Here is a 23,458-nt window from a genome sequence, read left to right on the forward strand (position 1 = left end):
ACGGGCGGGTATGTCGGTGGGGGCGACAATGGCAGTTGTGGGAATGCGGGTGCTAGTGGCGGTGGCGGTAGTGGTGGCGGTGGTGGGGGGGGCGGTGGGGGGGGTGGGGGCGGCAGCGGAGTTTCCGGTGGTGGTGGCAGAGGCGGAGGCGGTGGCGGTGGCGGTGGCGGTAGTGGTGGCGGTGGTGGTGGCGGTGGTGGCGGTGGAGGAATTTGCGGTGGTGGTGGCGGAGGCAGAGGCGGTGGCGGTAGTGGTGGCGGTGGTGGTGGCGATAGAGGAATTTGCGGTGGTGGTGGCGGAGGCGGCGGTGGTGGTAGAGGGGGCGGTGGGGGCGGTGGGGGCGGTGGGGGCGGTGGGGGCGGCGGTGGAGGCGACGAAGGTGGTGGTGGCGGTGGATGCCCAGTTGGATAGAGCGGTGGCGTGTTGCTGGGGAAGAAAGGTGGCTGCGGCATCCCAGGGGGGATTACGAACGGGTACTTGCCGTCCGATCCAGGGGCGGCTGGGGGAGGCGGCACAGGCTGGGAAGCCAGTATGGGCTGACCCGGACCATTATCGCCTGTGAGAATTGTTGGGAGGCAGAAAAAAGATCAAGTTAAATATATAATTTACAGATCAAAAACGTATTCACGTTCTCTTGCCGTCTTTGGGTCACTAGCGGAGTCATGGTTGTGATGAGGGCAAGTCAAGGAAGCTCCGCACATTTAACCATGAGCTGCTTCAGGAAAGGTCAGGATCTCTCCTGTTATTATGGCTCAATAATTGCAAGTCGGTATTTTGAGTATAGCAGCGTGTGCGCCGTTCCTATCGCTGATTGCGCCAATTTGGGCTAGGGAGCCGACGCCTTCCCCAGCGCCCAAGACCCGACAAAAATGACTAAATATATTTCAAAAAAATGGTATAAGGTGACTGGCTTGGCTGCTGGCCGCTACATAAGCTCAGGCTGCTATGAGCTCGCCCGCCTCCGCCCGCCCTCAACCGCAACCCTCGGCATACCTTGAAGCAATCTTCTTGCTTCACTTGCTCCAGTACAACTCAGGGTCTGGGCCAAAAGTGAAAAAACTAGCGCGTGGGCTAAGGTGCTCCGTGACACCATGCTGATGTTCTACCTTCGGGCAAAAAATGCTGAAGTCGTCACTTCCAAGGCGTGTAGACCTTATGCGGTTTCCATTCTTGTATGTTATGTTTCAATTTCAGGAGATTCCAATTTTCCTAGTCGAGCACCACCGAAGGGCGAAGCCAGCCGTGTCCTAAGGAGCGGTGTGCAGCACTTGTAGGGCTCAACACCCCCTATGCGCGACTTCACTCCGGCAAACAGCGCACTGGGCGTTGGACTAAGCGAACGGTAGAGGACGTACGGGCGACACGGAAAAGCGGCCCACATGCCTAAGGACTAGGAAATAGCTATCAAGACATGTTCATGGCAGCCTGGCATAATGTGAACTAGCCCCTTTCATGCCCTAGTCCAGTCCGCCTGAACGTTCTTGGGCCTGCATGGCTCAGGTCCGTACGCAAGTCGGCAAGGAGCGCCTTGGAAACATGCATTCGGGCACTGGGGCCTTGAAATAAGCATAAATATCATACGATTCCATTACTGGAGTATCAATTTGCTAATGAAATGGCGATGGTGCCTTTCGAACCCGTTTCGTGCGAACACTGGGTCCACTTTTCCCCAAGAAAAGCCTACCGCTCCATAGTTTGTGACTTTGATATTACATTAGTTCATGATATTTAATCTCGAGTAAATTTGTCCTGGTTTCGGTGGGGTCCTGTGACCTGAATTCAAGGAAGAGCTCTATTTCAAGGCGATTTCCAATTACAAGGACTTGCGCAACTATTATTGACAATAAAAATCATGACTGTTTCAGTTAGCAATAAAGTGGAGCTTCAGAAAGACTAAGGACGTTTTCCATATACGTCCTAGGTCGGGCCTGGGTAGTTGAAAGTCAGCCTGAATATTACGCGGAGTGAAATGTCCCAGAACACGGAATAAAGCGTTTCAGTAATATGTTTGGTGTATGCTAGTAGGCTCTTCAGAGCCAAATATCCGGCAGGTCGGATCTAACCGGAGGAAGGATTTACCCGAGGATGGTACGACAGGCGGCTGTACGACAGTACGGCAGGACCTGTATCATGTACGCTTCACAAGTAATAATTATATATTAGCCGCTGCCTTAAATAAATTAATCACTGAATACCGCATCACGTCGCGCGTATATCACGTTTGGAAACGGAGGGAGGATTTGGAGCCTTTCACCGCCCCCGCCGCCGCCTTTCTGTGTTTCTCAGCATGTAAAAGAGGACAATTTCTGCTCCCTGGTCATCTGTCTTATCCCGAGAGGGCCCGGATTGACCTCCGTACACTTCAGACCATGAACTTTGGCGTCCTTCGTACTTTGTACGTTTGGCGTGCCCCACACTTCGTACACCCATGCCTTCGGAAACCCAACCGTGCGGGAGTAATTTTTTTATTGCTATGACATCTTTTTGATCACATTGCAATTTGTATGAGGAAGGAGGCTAAGAATTTACGGGACGCTTCTGGAGAGTTGCAGATGGTAGGATGCATGCTATGGATGCTCCGCTACGTGTGTATGACTGCCAACCTTTTGAGGTGCATTCATGTCAATGATGTGGCTCCCAGGAGTACAAGGCATGGCAGGGTGAAGAAACGCCTTCAGTTGGGGTTAGGCTGCATCAGCAGTCCCATGCTCTTCGGTGCCTCGCGGGCAACTTCCCTGTGTGCGCACTCCGAACTGCTGGCAACCTGCTGCTTCGCTTCACACACTGGCGAAGTGCGCAACTTGTCACCTGGCGATGGCAACGCCTCACAGTTGGCGCCCCTTATTCCTGGAGCTTTCGCTGGACGCTGCTGCCGCTGCTGCTGACTTCCAGGGTGAACCGGGTCTGCTTTCCTCGCTGAGCCCGGGTCTGGCCGTTTTCGTTGCGCGGAGTGGAGGGCGAAATGGGAGGGGGCGAGGGATGGTTTGTAAAGTGCTTTGCGGCTTCGTCCAAGCCGGTGTTTTGCTGGGCAGGGTATTTCGACACTCATGGGGGTTTTCTCATTGCTCCTTGCCGAGGTGTTCTTGCTCCGTCGAGAGGGATTGATGCTGTGCTGTGCGAAGGCCTTGAGGAGCCTACGTCATGTCCAGCTGGTGTGCCGTTTGTATTCGTTTTTCCTTGGAGAGATATTTGTATTTGTTGGTGCTTACAGCGTCTGCTTCCTGTGTCGGTGAGTTTATCTCCACTTCCTGCTGTGTATGATCCCAATGAGTTTCCCTCCTTTACTGCTTTGCGATCGATCGTCACTTCTTCCTTTTGCTTTTGGCATGTCCTTATGGGATTGTGTCTTTTGAGCTGCCTTTCCTGAGTCTCTTCCCTTGCGGTGGAATCCCCCCGGATATCCCTTGTGTTCTTCGTGACAGCGTGTTGGTCTCGCCTTGCGTAGCGCGCGCGGGTGCAGGTGGATTTTGGAAGGACGGTTCCTGCTCAGGGCTTTTTTCCCCTTCCCATGGGTGGTCCCCTTCATAATACAGTAAATCCTTCACATCTCCGTTACTTGTGCGAGGTCATACCATGCGGCGGCGCCTGGAGGCTTCTTGGAGCCCGCTAGCATTGTTAACGGACTAGTGCTGATGCAAGCAACCGCAAGCAGACGGCTCAAATGCAGTGCCAGCTGCGCGTAGCAGTTTGCCGTGAGGGAGGGACGTGGGGTAGGCGGACGGACCTAAACTGCCAGATTTGTAAGGCTTTGCAGATGTTCGGACAAGTTAGTGACTTCTACAGTCGGGGGTTTGGTCGCCCGAACGAGACGAAAAGGAACGACACGATTATGGGGATGTAGAAGGAGCTGAATGGCCTGGTCGCCCAGTTCAACAGTATCCGCCTCGCTGATCGAGTGGCCACTGTGGCTTTAGAGCCTGGGGGTAAGATTTTATGGAATAAATGGTTCACCGCGTGTTTAGCAGACCGTCATGGCGACGACGGTCTGTGACTGCCAGAAGTACAGGAATCACAGTAAGGCGTGCCAAGTAAGGCGTGAAGAAAAAGCGTACCGCATAGCGAGGGCAATTAAGTCTTGGACGCGCGCAGGTACCAACCTTCACGTCCCGGGACCCACCGGCCTTTTGCGATGCGACGGTGCGGGACTGCGTGATGGTAATACGATACATACCATTCAATACCAAAAGGTGCAAACAGTTTGCATTCTGTTATAGTTCTACGCGTCCTTCTGGGGGGCTAGTCAGCAGCGCGCGTGTGTGTGCGTGCGTGCATGTGCATGTATGTGTGTATGTATGTGTGTGTAGGCCATATGCTCATGTACGTAAGTCGCGCTAAGATATCTATCCTCTGAAAGACATCAACCGTGCGATTTGTATTCTTAGTATACGTGTTTACCAATGGAATGAGGAGCCTGCGTGGAGAACTTGCTGAGGAGTACTTGCTGAAGGCATCCAGGCAACTGGCGCCTTATTCAACACGATGCACCTCACCAAATCCTGTGAGTTAACGAACGACGTCACCCATGGCTACTGTGTTTCCAGATGGGAGCAAAACTACTTATTATTGTGTTTCAGAGATGTTTAAGCTCCTTGTTTTCGCTTGCATGAAACCCGCATCCGCGGCAACTGTTGATGTCAGATTAGTTTTCAGGTCTCCCTTGGTTGGTGTATGAAAAGCGTGTGCAGCGGCTGCAATCGATGTGTAGATGTAAGTAACCGTTAGGCGCAATAAGCGAAACGGATCGATTGTCGTGCGTGGCGTTTCATGCATGCCAACGTCCAACTGCTGTGCGCCACAAAGAATGGGCAATGACACTGTAGGATTAGTGTTGCTGCACAGGCCAATGTCTAAACGTCGAATCTTGCCTGCCTCTGCCACACTGCCTCGACCGGCCTCCAAGTGCAGCGCTTTCAAAGCTAAATGATGTTGTTAAAAAAAGTAACAATAATTTCCACATGCTCATGTTCTGGCATGAGTAGGATGTCCTCTGAAGATATTGCCTAACATTACACAGGGCCGACCTGGCCGACCTTCATCAGCAGTCTGACAGTCGAAACATTCGGCCATGCATACCGTAATATCCCCCCAACACCCTTCCTTTCCAAGTGCTGAAATGGAACGTACGTCGCGTACAGTGGGCGACTTCCTTACTGTGCTTCTTGGCTTGGAATTCGGCACGGATATGCATAACGGATCCGTAAGCACAACGGCTATACTCAATTATTTCCTCTCGCATACATATCAGCAGAATATAGGTATCCATCTCATATTTATCTCACGGCAGGGCTCTTGACTCCTTGCGCAACGTTCTTTGTTTGTGCAGTTGTGAATTTCATAACGTCACTCCATAGCCAATCAGAGCTGCTTTACTTATGGATTATGCAGGTTTGTTCCTATCTACGCACGCCAAAACGCGAATGTCCGATGCTTTACTCATCCGCTCCGAAAACATGGTGCTCCTTTAGACGTCACGCTGGAGGCAAGGCCAAGCTCTGTCGGTGCATCGTGGTTAGCATCGTGTAATAAGTACATAGAGAAGTAACATTCGGTGTACATGTAGTGCAAGATCCCATTCTACCGCATACCCCAAAGTGCCCTGATTACAACCCTGTTTCACCGGACGAATGTAAGTCCCAAGGGCTACATAATCAGAGTACGATCACGACTAAAGCGCTGTCCGCAGAGTTCGAGTGGGGTGAAACAGGATGTCGTTGCTGAACCGCTTTACGAGGACCTGTGCGCTCGGAGAGGTTGTGCAGCCATGGATTTACGCGGTCACTCCAGCAAGGAGTGCCTCACTTCACACCTGGAGGGCCCCTGGACCTGTTCTCCCTCTGTTCGCGCGAGCCAAGACTCGCGGCATAACGTGGGCGGTCTCTGATTAACTGAACGGGCTCTCGCAGGAAATTGTTCCTTATGAGCGGGGAGTGCTTGAGGCACGCATGGGGCTACGTAGTGTTACCGCAACAGGGGCCGGAGCATCAACTTGCACATCCGGAGCCTTTAGGACAACACCCACAATGTGTCTCTATGGCTGCCGCCATGTCCACCCCGAAGCATCGGTCTTTTCCTGCCGCATGCTATCGGTTCAATTGCTAGCTGACCTAGACGGCCGAGATTAAATCGGGCGCGCCCCCGCGTCCCTTGTTCCTTGTCCATGGGCCCTGCGCCACGGCACTGCACGCCCTCTCCCGGGTCAGTGGGTGGTGGTGCTCCCGGCCTGCCCACACTCACAAGATCCGACAAGTCGTCCGCTGCCGGAGCCTCCGTTACAGTACCACCAACGAGGCGGCCGTGACTGAGCTGGCAAGTCGTCCCGAGGCCGCAACACCGCCTGAAACGGAACGTGCTACGCCCCTTGCTGCCACTGTTCGGTGAGGGAAAATGCCTTTAGGAACCTGTTATCGTTTCTGAGGGGAAAGCGCCGGAGCGAATGCGCTGGCTTGGGTTGCCGCTTTGGGTTACAACATTCCCAAGAACATTTTTGACGCTGGGGCCTGGTGGCGGGTTCCCTGTCCGCTACGGCCAGACCTTGGTTTGGCATATTCGGCAGTCCGGTGTTCTCGCTCCGGCAGTGTCCTGTGGAACCAATCCATGGAACCATGGGTCGGTTGCGCCATACAAGCGTGAATCCGCCCTGGTGGCATGTTACTGTCCCTGCGGCTGTTCCTGCTGAATGGGTAAGCATGTACACGTACATCCGTTCTTACGTTCATGTACTGCCACAGTCATGGGCTCGTGGCTGCCTGTCACCCAGGTTCAGTCCAACCGACCCGCTGTACCCACTTACCGCCCGACTGCAGCCAGGCCTGGCACCGCCCCGACGTGGCAGTAGTGCTGGTGCACCCGCAAATCCCGCAGAACACCGGTAATGTGGCAAGGACGTGCGCTGCGACCGCAGCCCCGCTGCACCTGGTGGGGCCCTTGGGCTTCCAGCTGGACGACCGCAAGTGGGTTTGGTTTCGGAGTACGCGCGATGACCTGGTTACCAGGGGAGGGACAGCATCGGGCTCACGAGCTGAGTGGGCTGACCTGGGGATTTGTTAGCTAAGGGGGGTTTGGGTCACACCTCACAGGTACATGGCGACGGTGGTTCCTGTTGGATTGCGGTACAGGAAGGAAGGGGCAAAGGCCATGGGGAACTTGACTTGGGGACATGGGCCTGTCGCTGAGATGTTTTACCGACCGTCCGGGTTAAGGAGAGGAGAGCGGACCTTCCACACATTGCCACCATTGACCACATGTGCTGGTGGCGGCAATGTGTACTCGATAGTGATGGGGTTTGGTGTGCATGCAACAGACATACTAGCACACGGCGTCACTTAACAAATGCTCACCTACTGTCGATGCACTGCTTTAGCCCCCTGGTCATGCCCGGTGTCTCAGTGCTCCAAGGTAATTACCAAATCTAACGCGGGTTCGCTGTAATGCTATAACCGGGGGAATTTGCCTCCACATCAGCACCAGTCCGTTGCACAACTAACCTCCGTACCGGTGACACAGGCTGAAGCGAGCCGGCCTGGACTACTGGGACGCCGTGGCTGTGAACACGCACAGCTCCTGGGATGCGTTCTTTGCCTTCTTCCAACAGCTGCCGAATCCAAAGCGGCTCGTGGCATTCACCGTGTACGGCGATAAGTACTACGCAGGACCAGGTGTGTTGCTCACAAGAGTCAGGGCCGCCCACATGCGCCCGCCGCTGTAATGGGGTTAGGAAGGCCAAGAGCGTGACCCTCCGGTTGTAAAAGAGCAGACCATGAGGGCAGGGTATGGCAGTCCACTGCCACGCCAGGTCATCCCACCCCTGCCAGGGACTAGCGTATTACCCTAAGAAGTCCCGCCAGAACCCTCGGGCATTTCACCCTGCCCCTTATTACTTGTGTGCTCTGGGTGCGACAGATCGTGCAGGAGCTATTATTTAACTGCGCCGTGATACGGTCCTTGGTGTATGGGTGTTGTGACCATGTCCGACAGAGTTTTCGTATCAGCCGGGGGATTGGCTGGTGTTTGGGGCGGAGACGTCAGGGCTTCCACCCAAGGCACATTCGGACGTGTTAGCCTCCGGGGGCTGCCTAGTCAAGATACCCATCCGGGACATGCATGTGCGTTCCATCAACCTGTCCGTGGCTGTGGGTGTGGGACTGTTTGAGGCAATTCGCCAACTGGACGAGACAACAGGTATGCACACGGGTCGCGAGGGTTAAGGTAATGGTCTGCACCTGTTTGCGCTTCCGTCCCATTCCTTAGGCACCTGGTTGCACTTGAACTGGACTCACGGGTTTTGACTAAACAATCGTCAATCAGTAGCAATTATACGTAGGATGATGCTTCTCATGCCGTTGTGTTCTGCTACGCAGGGTACATTGTGACGCCCCGTCAGAGCCCAACGCTGGAAGAAATTGCAGAAACATATCGGGATGGCAAGCTACTAGGATCTAAGGCCGGATTATTGTTGTAAAAAGGACGGTGTCAAGTTAGTTCCCTATCACGACCACTTCACCTTTAGCACACAGGCTATAATGGGCAACAGCTAACGAATTGGGCAATAAGCCGGAAATCGACTAGAAAATTTTCCAAGATCCTTGCTGCAGGTTCCAAATTAGAGAAAAGCTCATAACTTTGTTCTACCACGTGTAAGCTGGAAATGATTGCACAAATCCGGCAGTGATACCTGTTATTTCAGGAGGCTTAACGAACGCATCACACCCGTCTGGGTTGCTTACATGGGAGCTGCCTTGAAAGAAGTCTTCAGCAAGGGGAGAGAGCACATCATGCCATCGAATCGGCGGAATGCTTGGCACGCGACCGCTAGCAGGTGGCAGGCACAATACGTCCTACAATCACCTCGGCCACGACAGCCTAAGACAAATCACCAATACACATGAGCAGCAGCACCATAGCCATCCCGGGGAACTTAGGCCTTAATGCGGCCGTAGGTCTTGAGCTTCTCCTCGGTGGTCTGGAAGCGGCCGTGACCGAACTTAGAGGCAGTGTCAATGAACTTGAGCTTGATCTCCTCCAGAGCGTTGCGGCTGGTCTGGGGCAGAAGCGAGCGCCGCAGGGTGATGGCCCGCTTCTTGGTGCCCGGCACGGCACCCTGGAAAAATGGGGAGGAAATGGATGAAAGGGGCGGAAGATTTGTAAGCGACAGTATTAGCTTCGACAGCAAATTCCAGAAACCTCATGCATGTACTAGCTCATACATGCCAAGACTCGACAGTGTAAAAAAACACTGGATATATTCCAGTAGAAACATGTCCCAGGCAATGGATCAGCGGGCAACACTCAGCAGCTGCCGGCCGATGGAAGGCCATGGCTTTTTAATATGGCAGCGTGAAATGAGCAGTAACATCGGGCATTTTCCAATCGGGCCCGCCTGCAAGAGGGTATCACTGCCTTATCATAAAGTTGTGACTAGCTAAAGAGCAGCGTCGAATCCCACATACTGGACCATCCTGCAAACGGTCCCACCTTGACCATGATGTAGTCCTCGTTGACCACGCCGTAGTGAGGGAAGCCACCCATAGGGGTGATCTCCTTCTTGGTCACATCGAAATCCGTGGTGGCCAAGTGCGACGCCTCGCCCTTCTTGCCGATCTTGTAGACCTAAAAGCACACCGAAAAGCGGCGCGCACACAAGGCAGCCAGGCCGATTAGTCCTTTCAAATGACAACAAAAATGCAGCCTGTGCCAGTATGCAGAGCAAGGACACCCCTTGGGCTCCAGACCATATTACTGCCCCAAGTACACGCATCATACATTTCCACTTATTAAATGGCTCGATATATGCGAGCGCATTAGGAAGGCGGACTGCTCTGTTCTCCCATCAAAGAAATCCTCCCGTTATCCACGTAGGCCACAGGCCCGAGCCGTCCGCACCTTCTTGTTAATCTCGGTGCGGTGGTGGAAGCCCTGCTGACCGGCGCGAGCCACGGTCCACTTGACGCGGGCCGGATGCCAAGCACCGATGCAAGCCACCTTGCGCAGACCACGATGGGTCTTGCGGGGCAGGCGGGTCACACCCCAGCGCTGCACGACACCCTGGACACCGTGACCCTTGGTAATGGCAATCGTGTCAATCATCTCGTTGGGCTGGAACACAGCGTCAACGGAGACCTGCTTCTCGAACATGGCATAGGCGAAGTCCACCTTCTGCGCCACAGTGCCGCCGTTGACCTGGAGGGAGAATAAAACGAGAAACACTTATGTCATAAGTTCGCAATCGTAGCAAGGGGGAACATTGCTATAAAACTGTAACAAGCAACCAATGATGTATGGCCATGAAGCTGGCAGTGTTCATATAGGCTATAATTACCCTGAACCCAGAATTATTCCCCTGCCTCTCGTGTTCAAAAAACAAAGTATTCAGCTCGGCAAAAGCCTGGATGCCTCCGGACCCACCTGGATCTCAATCAGGTGAGCCTTCTTCTGGCCGAATCCCAGCTTCTTGACCTGAGTGTGAGCCAGCACACGAATCACGGAGCAATGCTTCTTCAGGCTGGCCAGCTCAGCCTCAATCGCCTTCTTGCCGTCCGAGTACTTCTTGGCGTACTTCGTAAAAGCCTTCTTCTTGGACTTGAACCAGTTCTTGTAGAACCTACATCAAACACGAGGAGGTGAAGGGCCAGATTCAAACTGTTGACATGAAACATTCGCTGCATCGAAAAAGCAGCGTACACACCGGGAGAGCACATGGGTAGGCGTTGATGCTATTGACTCCTTATTTATCAACAATGCTACCGTAATGAAAATGTCTTCCCACGGGTCATTGGCTAAGCGTTCTTCTTATAACCTCCTAGCTCCCATCCCTTTCCCGAGTGGAGCTTATGGAAGACCTACACGCACACAAGCCCCTGAAGCCCAAAGGAGCGTGCTCTGACGGTGGATAGGTAGAGGACATGATCATCCTGCCCGAAACACACTTGATCCATGACTGGGATTAACCCGTATAGCCCCGGCAGCCCCGTCGCTTACGCCGCACCTGCGCTTAACCTCCTCGCTCAGATGCTCAGCCCAGACCGTATTCAGCGACCGCAGACCGCGCGGGGTCTTCACGTAGCCGACCACGCCGACCACGACCATTGGCGGGCACTCGATGATGGTGACCGGCTCGCAGGTCTCCTTCTTGTGCAGCTTCGAGCCGGGCTTCTCCACCTCACGTACAATGTGAGTCATGCCTTTTGTTTAGAAATGCCGCGGGACACAGGCAACCCATTAGCCTTTGCTAGCCCCGCCGAAGAGCACCCTGTTCTGGCTAATCCCTTAACTTATAACCCGATGGCGCATTTGACAGTTCCAGCACATGATCATAATAGTATATATGTAATGGCCCCTTAGCGGTAACGCAGGTTTTGCAAACGACTCGCCGCCGCAGGTAGGGACGAATGGAGCATAGACGAATGCTTTCCCTGCAGAAGCTTACCGGCCTTGTAGCCCATGAAGGCCGTCAAGTGCACCGGCTTGGAGGCATCGTCCCTGGGGAAGGACTTCACCTTGCCCCGACCACGGCGGCAGCGCTTCCTGGGGCTGAACCCCAGGGAGCCGCTCCTGGGATCTGCAATATAAGGACATTGAAATTGGAGGGTTTCTGCTATTAATCAAATACTTCTGGCTGAACCGCGATAACATCCTCGACACAATCGGGCCATTCCCAAGCCGGGGCGAGCCTCATCGTTACAAAAAAAGGGCTATCTTTGAACATTGTACATACGCTTGCAATAGTGTCTAGCATGAACTAAAGTCTGGGTATAAACTTATTCTGTGGCGGCGACAGCAAGCGACGAGCATTAATGCCCACGCAATATAACTCACGTTCGAACTTCCTGTGCGACATGGTGCCTAGGCAACCCGGAAAGGACGGAGATTGGACAAGTGAGCGACTAAGTCTCCCGAGCGGCCGTGTATGGCGCCACCCTGGAGCCTCTGGTTAGTGTCCTTCAGAAACCCGCTCCACACCCTGGAAATTTTATATTAAATAAAGAAAGGTTTGATTGTACCTTCCACCATACAAATGTCAGATGGTATTAAGGATATTGCACGGTGCAACAACATGTCAGGTGCTTCCACGAAGCGCTTGGACAGTGGTTTCTGGCATGCGCAGACAAGCAAAAACATGTGCTAATCCGACCGGTTTACGCATCAACTGCAGTAAGATTGCCGTTTTCGCGTTTGTTTTCCGTTGTTAGTTAGGCCGCAGGCCATCGCTGTTGCGCGAATGCGCATACGAGGTTGTTTTGTGTGCACGCTGAAATGTCAATACCAGTGTTTCAGGCATACAAAGGACGCACATGCAAGGCAGCTGAAGGCTGCGGCTCTACGCAACCCTAATGTTCAGGAGGAGCCTCCGTGTAGGTCCCCTGCTAGTTACCGGACAGTTCCAGGCACCATGCCTGATAGCCACGCCCAGAAGCCTGGTCAGGGGGCAGCTCGGCGCAGCTTTGTCGGGATCCTCCCAAAAATTACACTTCCATTTTTTTAATTTTGCAACTTGAGAAGCGGCTCTGCTCACCAATACGACATCGTTCCGAGCCGCATTGGGGCTCCCCGCAAATTTGCCCACCATGCAGCTCATCGCCCTACGCCATACACACCACGATAGATAGGCGCCGAACGTTAAAGGCCACCCAGGCTGGCATCTTATCAGCGCACGATGCCACCTCATTTCCATCAGCCCAGAATCTCAAATCATGGCCTAGATAAATATACAGAATGCAACGCCAAGCTCCGTCCTGCATGGTGTGCATTAAGGAATGCGTCGAACTAGCCATATATACATAATACAGCAAACCAGCCTTGGCCGTCTTCCAACACGCATAATTAAGCAGCCCAATTCGTCCTCCAGCGTCGACCTCCACCCTTCCGCACGGCAGCCCACACGCAGGGTCCACACAGCACACATGCGGCCCGGATTAGCCCCCCCACACACACACATCGGCACCTACCAATTCCTACGGCCGGACATCTAGGGTCGCGCGGCCTGGCCCGCCAGGTTTACGGCTCGATGGGCCCCCCCTAATTGTGCTCAGCTGGCTACTGGTTACGGCTCCTGGCTACTCAGCTGGCTGCTCGTTATATTCTCCAGCCCGAGGCTGGTCTACTGGACAACATGATACCGGTACCAGTGAAATGCCAGTGAAATGCCAGTCATCCGGTACCAGTGAAATGCCAGTCATCCGGTACCAGTGAAATGCCAGTCATCCGGTACTAGTGAAATGTCAGCCATCCCGCCGGAACCCTCCACAGGAACCACCAACAGCAAAACCATGCAGCTATCTGCCTGAGATCTTCAGACATACGCATGCAAGGGCCGCGGCTGGCGTGAGATACAAACGGAAGCCGATACAATGTGCGCGTGCATGCAAGTGCCCGCACAACCGCGTCCTTCTTCCACTGCGTGAATTCCTCTCTTCAGTCGTCGGGCGGGATTTCGGGGTTGGGGTGGCATAATACTGCTGGCGGGAAGTTGGTGAAGAGGTTGTATTGGTAGATGAGGTGCGGGATGGACGGCCGGAACGGGGTGGGCCGCACATCCGGCAGCAGCTCCGCCAGCATGGCAGCGTTCTCAGCTACCGTTGTGGCCAGTACCTTGCCTGAACGGGGTAGGAGCCGAATGTCAAGGAGCTTGGGGCCGCGATGTAAGGCTGAGGCCTTCCCGGCTTGCTGCCCACTGTAGCTCTGGATGACAAGTCTGGACAGGCCCCTACCCCTAAGCAGATCCATTTCACTCTTGCCCCTTACGCGCATCAATCCTCCTTTTTTACACATGTAAAAATTATTGTGTCCTGATACGGGTTTGTCATCCCTTGGCCTGGTAGGACCCCGGTTTTTAAACGCATGTTCCTATCCCTCTCCCTGGGCCTGGCAGTACCTCCGGATTGCAGCAGCAGTTTCGCCGCCTGCGCGTACTTGTCCCACACCTCCCGCGTGATGAAGGGTGGGTCAATGACGACACAGTCAAAGGCCCCAAGCAATTGGGTCGGAATGTCCTCTGGTACGTTGAAGTCGTAGCGCACAAAGTGGGGGTCGGATGCCCACTGTTCGTCCAGGTCAAACAGCCAGGCATCTGATCGGAGCTGCGACCCGCGCTGCCGAGTTTTGGGTGCGGGTTGGGTGACAGGTAAAGAAACGAGTAGCTTGGGTTGGTGTTTGAGTGTTAGCTAGCTGTAGCCCCACCCAGGTCCATAACCGCGGCGATAAGGACTGAGCAACGTCAAGCACCAACAACACCATTTGTATATTCAATACTCACAGGGAGAGAAAAGTAAATAGACGGGGTCGACAGGCAGGCTATGCGCGTTGCTGAGGCGGTCAGCTCCTGCGGGCACACCACATGTGGGGCACAGGTAGGATCCCATGCCCGGCGGAATAATCCTGGGTTCGTGGCCTTCACAAGTGTCAACAGTGGCTTCAACCAGTTGTATCCTACCTCAACAATCTTTCCAATTGTGTGGGCTGAATACCAGTACTGGTTATGCTCCGCCTTTTCGGGATGACTGCAACGCGTAGCAGTCCGCACGACCACAAATATAAATTGGTAACGATGTCGAGGAACAGCGCGTGGCAAACCACATGTGATTGTATGAGCACAATGGAAGCTTAAGCTCGTAAGGCCCCGACAAACCAAGAGACTCACGCATCACGAAAGGGAAGCAGACAAGTTAGCAGAAAACAAAGAAAACAAGACAATGCAGAAAATAACGAAGTTCACCAAAAGTAACTATCCTATACCGCGCGACGCAAATGTTGAAAGTAATATGCACAAGCACACGCAGATCTTTTGCTTGCATACGTCTTAGTGTACAAGGCGAATAACAAGAAACAAACAGCTTACCGCTGGAGGAACCCGTTTGGTTTATTAATCATGTTATTGGCGCTGAATTGGACTGCTTTGTCTGGCCATCAAATGAACTGAACTAAATGTAGTAAGTAAGGCTCCCAAATACAAAACAAAAAATGGCAATGGTGTTGCTTATGTCGCGCAGCACGGCACACTGGCACTGTTTTTGACTGCCGTACTTCACGTCATATGACGACCTTTGACGCCACACTATTAGCAGGCAGATATCTTTTGATTGGTGGGTGAATGTGCCAGCGGGCTTGATTTACCTAGTCCCATCAACTTTGCTCTCTGTATGTTAGATGCTGCCGCTTTGAAGCAGCAGCTGCATCCATTGGTTCACGCCAATCAGGTCAGATGTTGAATGTGACCTTCTTCTTCAAGACGTTACTGTGCTTGGAGACACTGAGGGGAAGCCGATGCGAGTTACGAAGCGATGGCCCCGAAGCTTAAAGTTGCGGACCTAGAAGCGAAGCTTAAGGCCAAGGAGGCGGAGCTTCAGGCTGCACAGGCGAATTTGGCAAAGGCGGAGGCGTCTCGCGCAAAGCTTAAGCAGTACCTTGTAAGTCGTTCCTGGTATGATGTGTGGGACAGGGGGGCATATCTTCACCCGTGGCCGCTACCCGGCGAAACCCTGCCTTCCCCGGTATTTCGGGGCACCCCCATCCACTCACCCTAGACGACTTCTCAGTGTATCGCTCAGGTTCAGCACCCACCACCGGCATTCAACGGAATCTGCCGAATCAATGGCGACTCAACTCCATTCCTGGTCAGCTCACAGGTCGACTTTATCCCAGGTCACCACCGTCCATCGACTAGGGGCACTCTTACCTTCCACCATTGGAAAAATTTTCGACCCTGACAGGTCTCGACCCCTGAACCTCCGGGGGCATCGGTGTGTGCGTTACCAGTAGTGCCTGACTTATGATATATGTATGTACATATATATAGCCGCAGCCTGTCCCCTGCTTGCGGCTCGTCAACGCGGCGTACAATGGTAGTACGGTACCCCCCCGCCACTCAACTCAACAACGTCCTGACTCACATCATCCTCTATCATCTCTCGTCCCTCTTTCTTACCCCAATCCCCACACTCCCCCGCCCGCCTAAGCCCCCTCTCACCTCACACTCTCTCACTCGCCCACACACACCCTCACACACATACACAGGAAGCCTTTCGCGAGCAGGCCGTCAGCACCACCCAGATTATAACCCAGTATCAGCAGCTTCAAAAGGACCACAGTGCCCTTCAGGAGAAGCAAGAGCAGCTCGCACAGGAGAACGAGCGTCTCCGCCAGGCAGCGAGGGCGCCCCTCGCAGCCGCTGCGCCTCCTGAGCGCGCCGGCAAGGCAAGGCAATCATCAAGAGGACCACCAACAGAGGCACCATCTGTAGCACCAGCATCAGCAGAACCACCAGCTGGTTCGGAGCTAGCGCCTCAGGGCCTTGCACGGCTCGCACAGCAGCTCAAAGAAGAGCAGCACCGGCGGCAGCAGCTTCAAGAGTCTTACGTGCGCTTGCAACAAGAACAGGCGGCCGCTGTGCAGGAGAGCGAACAACTGCGTCAGGAGCGTGACCTCCTGCTGCAACAACGGACAGAGCAACGGGAGAGGGAACGGGAAGGGGAACAGCCGCAGCCTGCCGAGACGTGGGCAGGGGCCGGGGCTGGCCCGGCGCTGAGCACCCACCAACATCACAACGACCAGCACCAGCAGCAGTGGCAGCGGCAGCAACAGCAGCAGCAGCAGAACGAACGGGCCGTACAGGCGCTGTTGGCGCAACTCGAAAAGCAACAGCAGTTAAACGAGGACCTGCGTGGGCAGCTTGACGCCGTTGTTCGGCAGCAGCAGGATCAGAAGCAGCAGCGGCAGGGAGGCTCTGCGGCGGGTGGTACCCTTGTCGCGGCGTCGACGGTTCCGGCGGGGCCCCGTGTACAGCCGACAGCAGTTAAGCCCGGGGAGCGGGGAGCACCGTCAACAGCATTTCGGGGACGGCAGCGGCGCGAAGGAGGCGGAGGCGCAGCGAGCGCTCCGGAGTCCGCTGCAGGGAGCGTTGCCATTGCTGGCAGTGACAGCAGCAGCAGCAGCGATAGCGGCGTTGAGGACACTAGCAGCGGCGCTGTGGGCATCGCGGCGCGGCGGCTGCAACGGCGTCAGCAGCGGGAGCACGAGCTGCAGAAGCAGCGGGAGCACGAGCTGCAGAAGCAGCGGGAGCACGAGCTGCAGAAGCAGCGGGAACACGAGCTGCAGAAGCAGCGGGAGCACGAGCTGCAGAAGCAGCGGGAGCACGAGCTGCAGAAGCAGCGGGAACGGGAGGAGCGACTAGTTCAGGAATTGACGGCGGCCCAGTCGCAGCGGCGGGCGGCGGAGGCGGCCCTGGAGGCGGCCCGACGGGAGCTGTGCGAGCTGCAGCGGAGCGAGGCGGCGCAGCGAGGTGCCATGGAGCACTTGCAGGTACAGACAGGCGCGCGGCAGATGGAATGAGCTGTAGTCAGGAAGCAAAGGTTGAACCCTCGACTGGCAGGCGGGCAAGCGGTGTGTTTCAAGATGAGGGCAGGCAGGGTCAAGGCCTGGAGTAAGAGACCCGACCTTGAGGGGGCTCAAATAACCCTTCTAGAGGGTTCCGGGGCTTAGAGAGTGCGGTTTTACTTCCCGCAGGGTTCTTCTTCCCTACCCTCCCATTTCCCTTTCTACCAAACCCCCCAAACCCCCACCCGCTTCCGATGGAACGTTTTGTTTCGGGGATTATAACCTGCTCGGACCTGCTCCCGTTGCGCTGTTTTCGCAGGCCCAGCTCCAGGCCCTGCAGGCCTTGGTCTCGGAGCACGCCACAGCATTGAAGCGGCAGAGCGCCCACCTACAGCGCCACGACAGCCAGTTGGGGCACCATGCCACGGAGCTGGAACGGCATGGCGATGAGCTGAGGCGCCACGACGGTGAGCTGGCAGCTGCCGGCGAGGCTGCCAGCCGCCAGGCGGCGGCGCTGGAGCGGCTTCAAGTAGCACATGAGGGTGATACTGCGGCTGTGCGGGGGCTTACGGCCCGGTTGGAGGCTGCGGTGACGGGTGAGGAGGCGCTGCGGGGCCGGCTGCAGGGCATGGCGATAAAGATGCAGGAGATGCACCGCACCCACAGCATCTTGCGCCACGCGTTTGGTGGTGGCGGAGGTGGCGACGTTGAGGAGGGCGACGGGTACGGCTACGGCTACGGCCGTGGTGGTTGGACCCTGGGGGAGGAGCTGCCGGGGCGTCCGCCCAGAGGCGGCAAGGTATCGCCGACAGCCCTGCCTTCGCCGCGGCAGCGACCGCAGCAGCAGCGGCAGCAAAGTCGATTGTGTGTGGGCACACAACATGATCGTTTGGAGGTGCTGGTGCGCAGCCGATCGGCGACGGCGCTTGAGCAGGAGCTCCTTCCCTTGCCCTGTGGTGAGCGGGAGGTTGAGGTGGGAGATGGCGAGACGGCGGCGGCGCAGGGCTGGGCGTCCCCTGAAGGCCCGTCGGAGGATGAGCGAATGGAGGATGGCGGCGGCGGTGGCGAGGTGGAGGAGCAGCTCGACGGCCACCGCGACAAGCGGCGCCGATTGGAGGGCCCCGCGGCGGCGGCGGCGGTGACGGCGGCAGCGCCGAAAGGCAACGGTGTTTGGGAGCTGCAGCGGCAGCAGCAGCCGACCAGGCCCATAGCCGCCGGCGAACGTCAGCTGCTGCCCATCATTGTGGGTCAACAAGGTCCGACTGCCGCTGAAGCTCCTGTGCAGAAGGACCCACTCACCGCCGACTTGCCTGCGCGCGGGGAAGGCCGCCAGAGAGTCTTCACTGCCGCCGCCGCGGCCGCCGCCGGCGGTCCCAGTGCGGATGGGGCTGGTGAAGCGCTGCAGCGGCGGGGAAGGGGCCGGCCTCGAAAAGAACGCACACCCGGAGAGCTGCTCGCGACGTTGCTAGACGGCAAGGCCACCGGTACCGGCCAGCTGGCCAAGGTGGCGGCGGCGGCGGCGCGGCGGGCGGCAGCGGCAGTACGAGGTCATGCCGTACACCCCGCGCCGCTGGCGACGGCGGTGTGCAACGCCATTTTGCGCTGTTCCCGGGGCAAGATCGGCGTTCCTACTCCACCGGTGCTGAATACGGATTCTGGGACGGCTATGGCTGCGGCGGCGGTTGCCACTAGTGAGCTGACTCAGGTGGCTGGGCGAACCCAAAAAGTTGGCCCTGATGAGGGTGCTGGTAAGGCCCGTGGGTCAGCCGCTGCAGTTGGGGCGGCGGTGGCAGGCGGTAGCGGCTTTCTGGCGGTTGTGCTGCCAACAACGGGGCGCAGTCGCGGCCACGGTGGGTCAGGCAGCGGCGGGGCCGTAACGCTGCTCGACGCGTTGAGCGGCCTTTGGTGCAAGCCCGCCGAGCAGCAGCGGCAGGTGGTAAGGTGGCTGCTGCAAGTTGTGAGGGACACGGACTGCCTGCTTGGGGGCAACACGGCAGGAGCACAATCCGACTGCTTGAGCGACGGCGTTGCTGCGCCACACGAGGCGCCTCCACACGAAGCGCCTCCCCGCCCCGTCTCGCTGCATACAGTGGCGGCAGAGGAATGTGTGGATGAAGTGGATGCAGCGGGGACGAAGACAGAGGACTTAGCAGCAGCAGCAGCAGCAGCGGAGGCCGTAGCTGTGGGCGAGATGCCAGTCGGGATGCAGCCGGCTAGCGGAAGGGCATTGGGAGTGTCCCCGCCAGCCGCAACGGCTGCGTCGGCACCTCGCCCGCCGGGGCCTGTGGGCCTCGTGGGCGGCCTGGTGGCCCGGAAGCTGATGAGCGCGGTGGTGGCTTGCGACCCGCTTGACAGCTGCGGCCAGATGAACACATCTGCTGCTGGGACCGCAGCGGAGGGGACCCCGGCGGGCGGCGGCGGAGGGCGTGGTGGTGCCGTCGGTCCCGTGGAGGTGTTGGGGCAGGAAGCTCCGGCTATGGAGGGGACGGCGATGCACGGCCCCGACCTGCCGGAGCGTTGCGCTGCCGCGCACGCGCTCGGCCAGCTGTTCCGTTTGTACCAGGACCGTGAGGTACGACGTGCTTCAAGCGTGGTGGCGTACTGTCCCCTCGGTGTTGTTGGCTGGCCGGGGTGATGAAGTTGTTGTTGTTGGCTGGCTGGCTGGCTGGCTGGCTGGCTAGTAGCCACTCCTGTGGCAAACACCACTTTGCTGCCTTTCCTGAGCGGCATGTCGTGCTGTCGGCTGTCTGGTGCATGTTGTACGTGAAGCCATTTCCGCGCCGCCAATTCGTTTTTGTGTAATGCTCCGCAGCCCACCCCACCCCATCCCTCTGGGCCGTTTGCGCCTGAACCCGCAGATAACCTCTATAGAGAAAACTGATACCCGCCCTTCCCGCCCACTTCTCCAATCGCCGTAGGCATTCCAGTGCACCGCCTTAGAGCTGCTGCATGCAGCCGCCGAGGCGAGGAGCTGCAGCGCCGCCGTCAACCCCAACCCCAACACCAGCAGTCTCAACCATAGCCAGCAGCTCGCCCACTCAGTTGGGCACGAAATGTACGGCGGCCTCCGGTTGGCCCCGTCAGCGACCCCCACCCCGACCCCAACTCCGACTTCTGACTCACATTCCGGCGGCAGCTCTCTGATACCGCTCGCATGTCTGTTGGTCGGCTGGTCCCAGGCGCTCATGCCGGTGGCGGTGACGATGCCGCCGCCGGACCGCATGCAAGTTACTGCTGCCGCCGCGGCCGCTACTGCGCCGCGTGTCACGGAAAGCGCCTTGCCGCGGCCGGTGCAGGCCGGCGCGGCGGTTAAATTGCCGCCGGGGATCACCGCCGCCGCCGCCGCCGCCTTTCCCGGGTCTTTCGGACCCGTCACTAGCCACGATATCGCGGTGCCTGGCGGCGGGACGGATCGCAGTGTGGCGGAGCTGCATGGCACCACTAACGGGAACTTGTTCTGTGACTCAGAATCGGAAATGGATTTTGATATGGAGCTGGATGTGGATCTGGATCCGAATCCTATCAGGTCTTGTCATCATGATGAGGCGTGCATGTGGTCAGATCCTGTTCGGGAGGCACAACTGGTTTCGGAGCCCCTGGTGGTAGCCATGACCACCTGCGCGCAGCTGCTGGCGCTGGAGCGGTTGGCTTTCTGCTGCTGCCTGAGCGCCGATGGAGGCGGCGACGGTGGAAGCAGTGCTGGTGGTGGTGATGGTAGTGATTGCGCAAACCTGCTGGGCTGCGGATCTGCAAAGCCGTTAGGAGGTGTCAGAGTCGGTCCACCCCCGGTAGTTCCCGAGGCGAACACCGCCAATACCGTAGGATCATCAGCAGCAACCCCACCGGCCCATGGGTCGCCCCTTGGCGGCTTTGGCCACAGCTTGTTTGCTGGCTTGGACTGCCAAGCGGAGGCTGTGGCGGCGGCTGCGCTGCTGCGGGCGGCCTGGGAGCAGCAGCAGCAGCAGCAAGCGGCCCAGGCGGGGACCGAGGGTAAGTATAGTGCCGTGGCCACCTTGGTGACCCACGGGTCAGAGACAGGAGCCGCAGCTTTCGCGGGCCCAGTTCTGCCTGGTGTCGCGGAGGTGCTGATCGCAGCGGGTGTGGTCAAGGCTACCATGGGTAAAGGTTACGCCACAAAATTCAGCACAGGCTTGGCGACCGATACCGCAGCGGCGGCGAACGGCGGCGGCAGCAGAAAGCCCGGCGGCGAAAAGGGCAGCGGTAGCCATGACAGCAGCGGTGGTGGCGATGGGGGGCCCCACGCAAAAGATCTGGACGCGGCGCTGGCGGCCGCCCTGGCGCGAGCTCGCGCTGCCGTGTTGGCACTAGCGGCGCGGCTGATGGGGCTGCTTCTAGTGGTTGTGACGGACAGGCAGCGCGTACGGAAGCCCGGACTGGTGCATGGGGAGCCGCCGCCGCCGTTGCCGCCATTGACAGAGCAGCTGCTACACTGTCCTGGTGACGGAACTGGCGACGGCGGCCGTATATCTCCAGCCGCAGCGCAGGCGTCTCCTAACCTAGCGGGCCAATCGCGGCCCGGGGCATCAGAGCCCCTGCCGTCGACCGGGGATGCAGAACCCGACACCGCTTACCTCGCCGGCCTGCGTCAGGCCCTCTTGCTGACGTGTCACCTATTGCCGTACGACGTCGTATACGACAGGGTGCTCAGGCAGCTGGTCTCATGGCTAAGTCCAGGCGGGCCGGCGGCTGTGGACGCGGGTGGCAGCTGGCTGTCGTACCAGCGGCGCCGGGCCTCGGCGGAATCTATAGGTGCTGGAGAGACTGCAGCAGCGGCGGCGGCTGGAGATACGGCAGCTTCTGCTGCAGGCTCGCCTGTGGAGCAGCCAAATGGCTGCGAGGCACCGGAGGCACCATCGCACGGGCCGGCGGGGCCCGTGACTGCTCCCCAAGGCGCCCCGGTGGTAGATGACGAGGATCCTGCCGTACTGGTAGACGAGCTTGTCGTACCGTCGGGCTCCCCGCACATTCCGGACCTGCCGCTGACACGGCTGCTGCTGGAGCTGATTCAGGACGTCGCATGCCAGGCGCTAGGCAGCGCGCCAGCCATTGTAGGAAAGCCGCGGCCATCTGCACATCGCCATGCACCCACGGCCGCATGCAGGCCCAGCTCCAGCGGCCCCCCCGGCCCCGCTGCTGCCGTGCTCCGGGCCGCGTGCGCATCTCTCTGCGAGGAGCTCGCTAGCCTGGTACCCACACTGCTGACACCCCCGGGACACCGGGGGGTTGGGGACCCCGAGAATGTGGAGGTACGCGGGGTTGGCGGCTTGCAGCATCACCCACAGGAGCATGTCCCTACGGCAGCCCGACAGCCCGGCGGGGAAGCAGGCAACTGCCCCGGGGTTGGAGTTGCACCATTGGGGGCTGCATCGCCAGGGCCCGGCACTGACCAGGCACGGACAGCAGCGGCGGCGGCGTTGCTTTCTGTGGTGTTCAGGGTTGCGGGGATGTGCGTGTCGGGGCTGGCAAGTGAGCCGGAGGCCGCCGCTAGGGGCGCGGGTGGGGGCAGGGATGATGATGGTGGTGTTGATGCGGGGGCAGGGGGGTTGGCGGGGGAGGGCTTGTGTTTTGCGGTCGCGTCTGTTGCAGCCGGCACCGCCGGCCGGCGAGTGCTGCGCTCTCGGGCGGCAGGGGCCCCTTCCACTGATGGGGTAGTCGCTGAGGTGAAGACAAGGGTGGGTCGGGCGCTGAGTACACTGCGGCAGGGGCTGCGGCAGGGGCTGCAGGGCGACCTTTGCGGGCTAGGGGTGAGGATGCTTGGGCAAGGCGGCAGGGGTGGGGCGGCAGCGAGCCTGTTGCAACTGGTGCCCGCAGACGAGGAGTGCCTGCTGGCGCGCCTGCTGGCGCCGGCCGAGCCGCTGGCAGGCGAGGCACGGTAGATGGCAAAGTGGATGTGCGGGCCCCGCGGCTGTGGGTTGAAGTTTTCGGTGGCGTTCCTGCCCCTCAGAGTGCACCGGGGGGATCCCTGGCCAGGTTTTATTTATGGAAAGGTTAAGGGTGAGGGATAAACGATGGGCCATGTAACCTCCCCCCCGCAGGAAGGCAACATAAACGAACGGTGGGAGGGCTTGGAGGAACAGCAGGGTTGTGCGCGCGGGCTGTGCCGCATTTGCGTTGAAAGATATAGGGAGGCGAT

At 57.8% G+C, this 23,458-nt stretch overlaps 5 protein-coding genes across 5 annotated transcripts; 3 read left to right on the forward strand and 2 right to left on the reverse strand.

Moving 5' to 3' along the window:
* Positions 1 to 28: 28 nt before the first annotated feature.
* On the forward strand, positions 29 to 562 carry VOLCADRAFT_88704 (uncharacterized protein; the record flags this gene model as incomplete). The annotated part of the gene is made up of 1 exon (XM_002948205.1): positions 29 to 562. The coding sequence occupies one exon, from the start codon at positions 29 to 31 to the stop codon at positions 560 to 562; it is 534 nt and encodes a 177-aa protein (XP_002948251.1).
* Positions 563 to 6,831: 6,269 nt separating this feature from the next.
* VOLCADRAFT_45595 (uncharacterized protein) lies at positions 6,832 to 8,168 on the forward strand (the record flags this gene model as incomplete). The annotated part of the gene is made up of 3 exons (XM_002948206.1): positions 6,832 to 6,950; positions 7,504 to 7,655; positions 7,975 to 8,168. Coding segments are annotated over 3 exons (465 nt in total), but the record flags the coding sequence as incomplete, so codon positions are not given.
* Positions 8,169 to 8,439: 271 nt separating this feature from the next.
* rpl3 (component of cytosolic 80S ribosome and 60S large subunit) lies at positions 8,440 to 11,852 on the reverse strand. The gene is made up of 7 exons (XM_002948356.1): positions 11,812 to 11,852; positions 11,423 to 11,554; positions 10,982 to 11,177; positions 10,402 to 10,597; positions 9,880 to 10,176; positions 9,472 to 9,606; positions 8,440 to 9,097 (listed from the first exon to the last, which is right to left on the reverse strand). The coding sequence occupies exons 1-7, from the start codon at positions 11,831 to 11,833 to the stop codon at positions 8,915 to 8,917; spliced, it is 1,161 nt and encodes a 386-aa protein (XP_002948402.1). The 5' UTR covers positions 11,834 to 11,852; the 3' UTR covers positions 8,440 to 8,914.
* Positions 11,853 to 12,447: 595 nt separating this feature from the next.
* VOLCADRAFT_103866 (uncharacterized protein) lies at positions 12,448 to 14,922 on the reverse strand. Its single transcript, XM_002948357.1, has 5 exons — positions 14,831 to 14,922; positions 14,426 to 14,492; positions 14,249 to 14,314; positions 13,868 to 14,084; positions 12,448 to 13,589 (listed from the first exon to the last, which is right to left on the reverse strand). Exons 1-5 carry the CDS (start codon positions 14,860 to 14,862, stop codon positions 13,408 to 13,410), a joined length of 564 nt encoding a protein of 187 aa, XP_002948403.1. The 5' UTR covers positions 14,863 to 14,922; the 3' UTR covers positions 12,448 to 13,407.
* Positions 14,923 to 15,272: 350 nt separating this feature from the next.
* VOLCADRAFT_88709 (uncharacterized protein) lies at positions 15,273 to 23,201 on the forward strand (the record flags this gene model as incomplete). The annotated part of the gene is made up of 4 exons (XM_002948207.1): positions 15,273 to 15,398; positions 16,006 to 17,289; positions 17,624 to 19,876; positions 20,223 to 23,201. 4 exons carry the CDS (start codon positions 15,273 to 15,275, stop codon positions 23,199 to 23,201), a joined length of 6,642 nt encoding a protein of 2,213 aa, XP_002948253.1.
* Between the last annotated feature and the right edge of the window lie 257 nt (positions 23,202 to 23,458).

This window comes from Volvox carteri (assembly GCF_000143455.1).
Source record: "Volvox carteri f. nagariensis unplaced genomic scaffold VOLCAscaffold_9, whole genome shotgun sequence".
NCBI lineage: Eukaryota > Viridiplantae > Chlorophyta > Chlorophyceae > Chlamydomonadales > Volvocaceae > Volvox > Volvox carteri.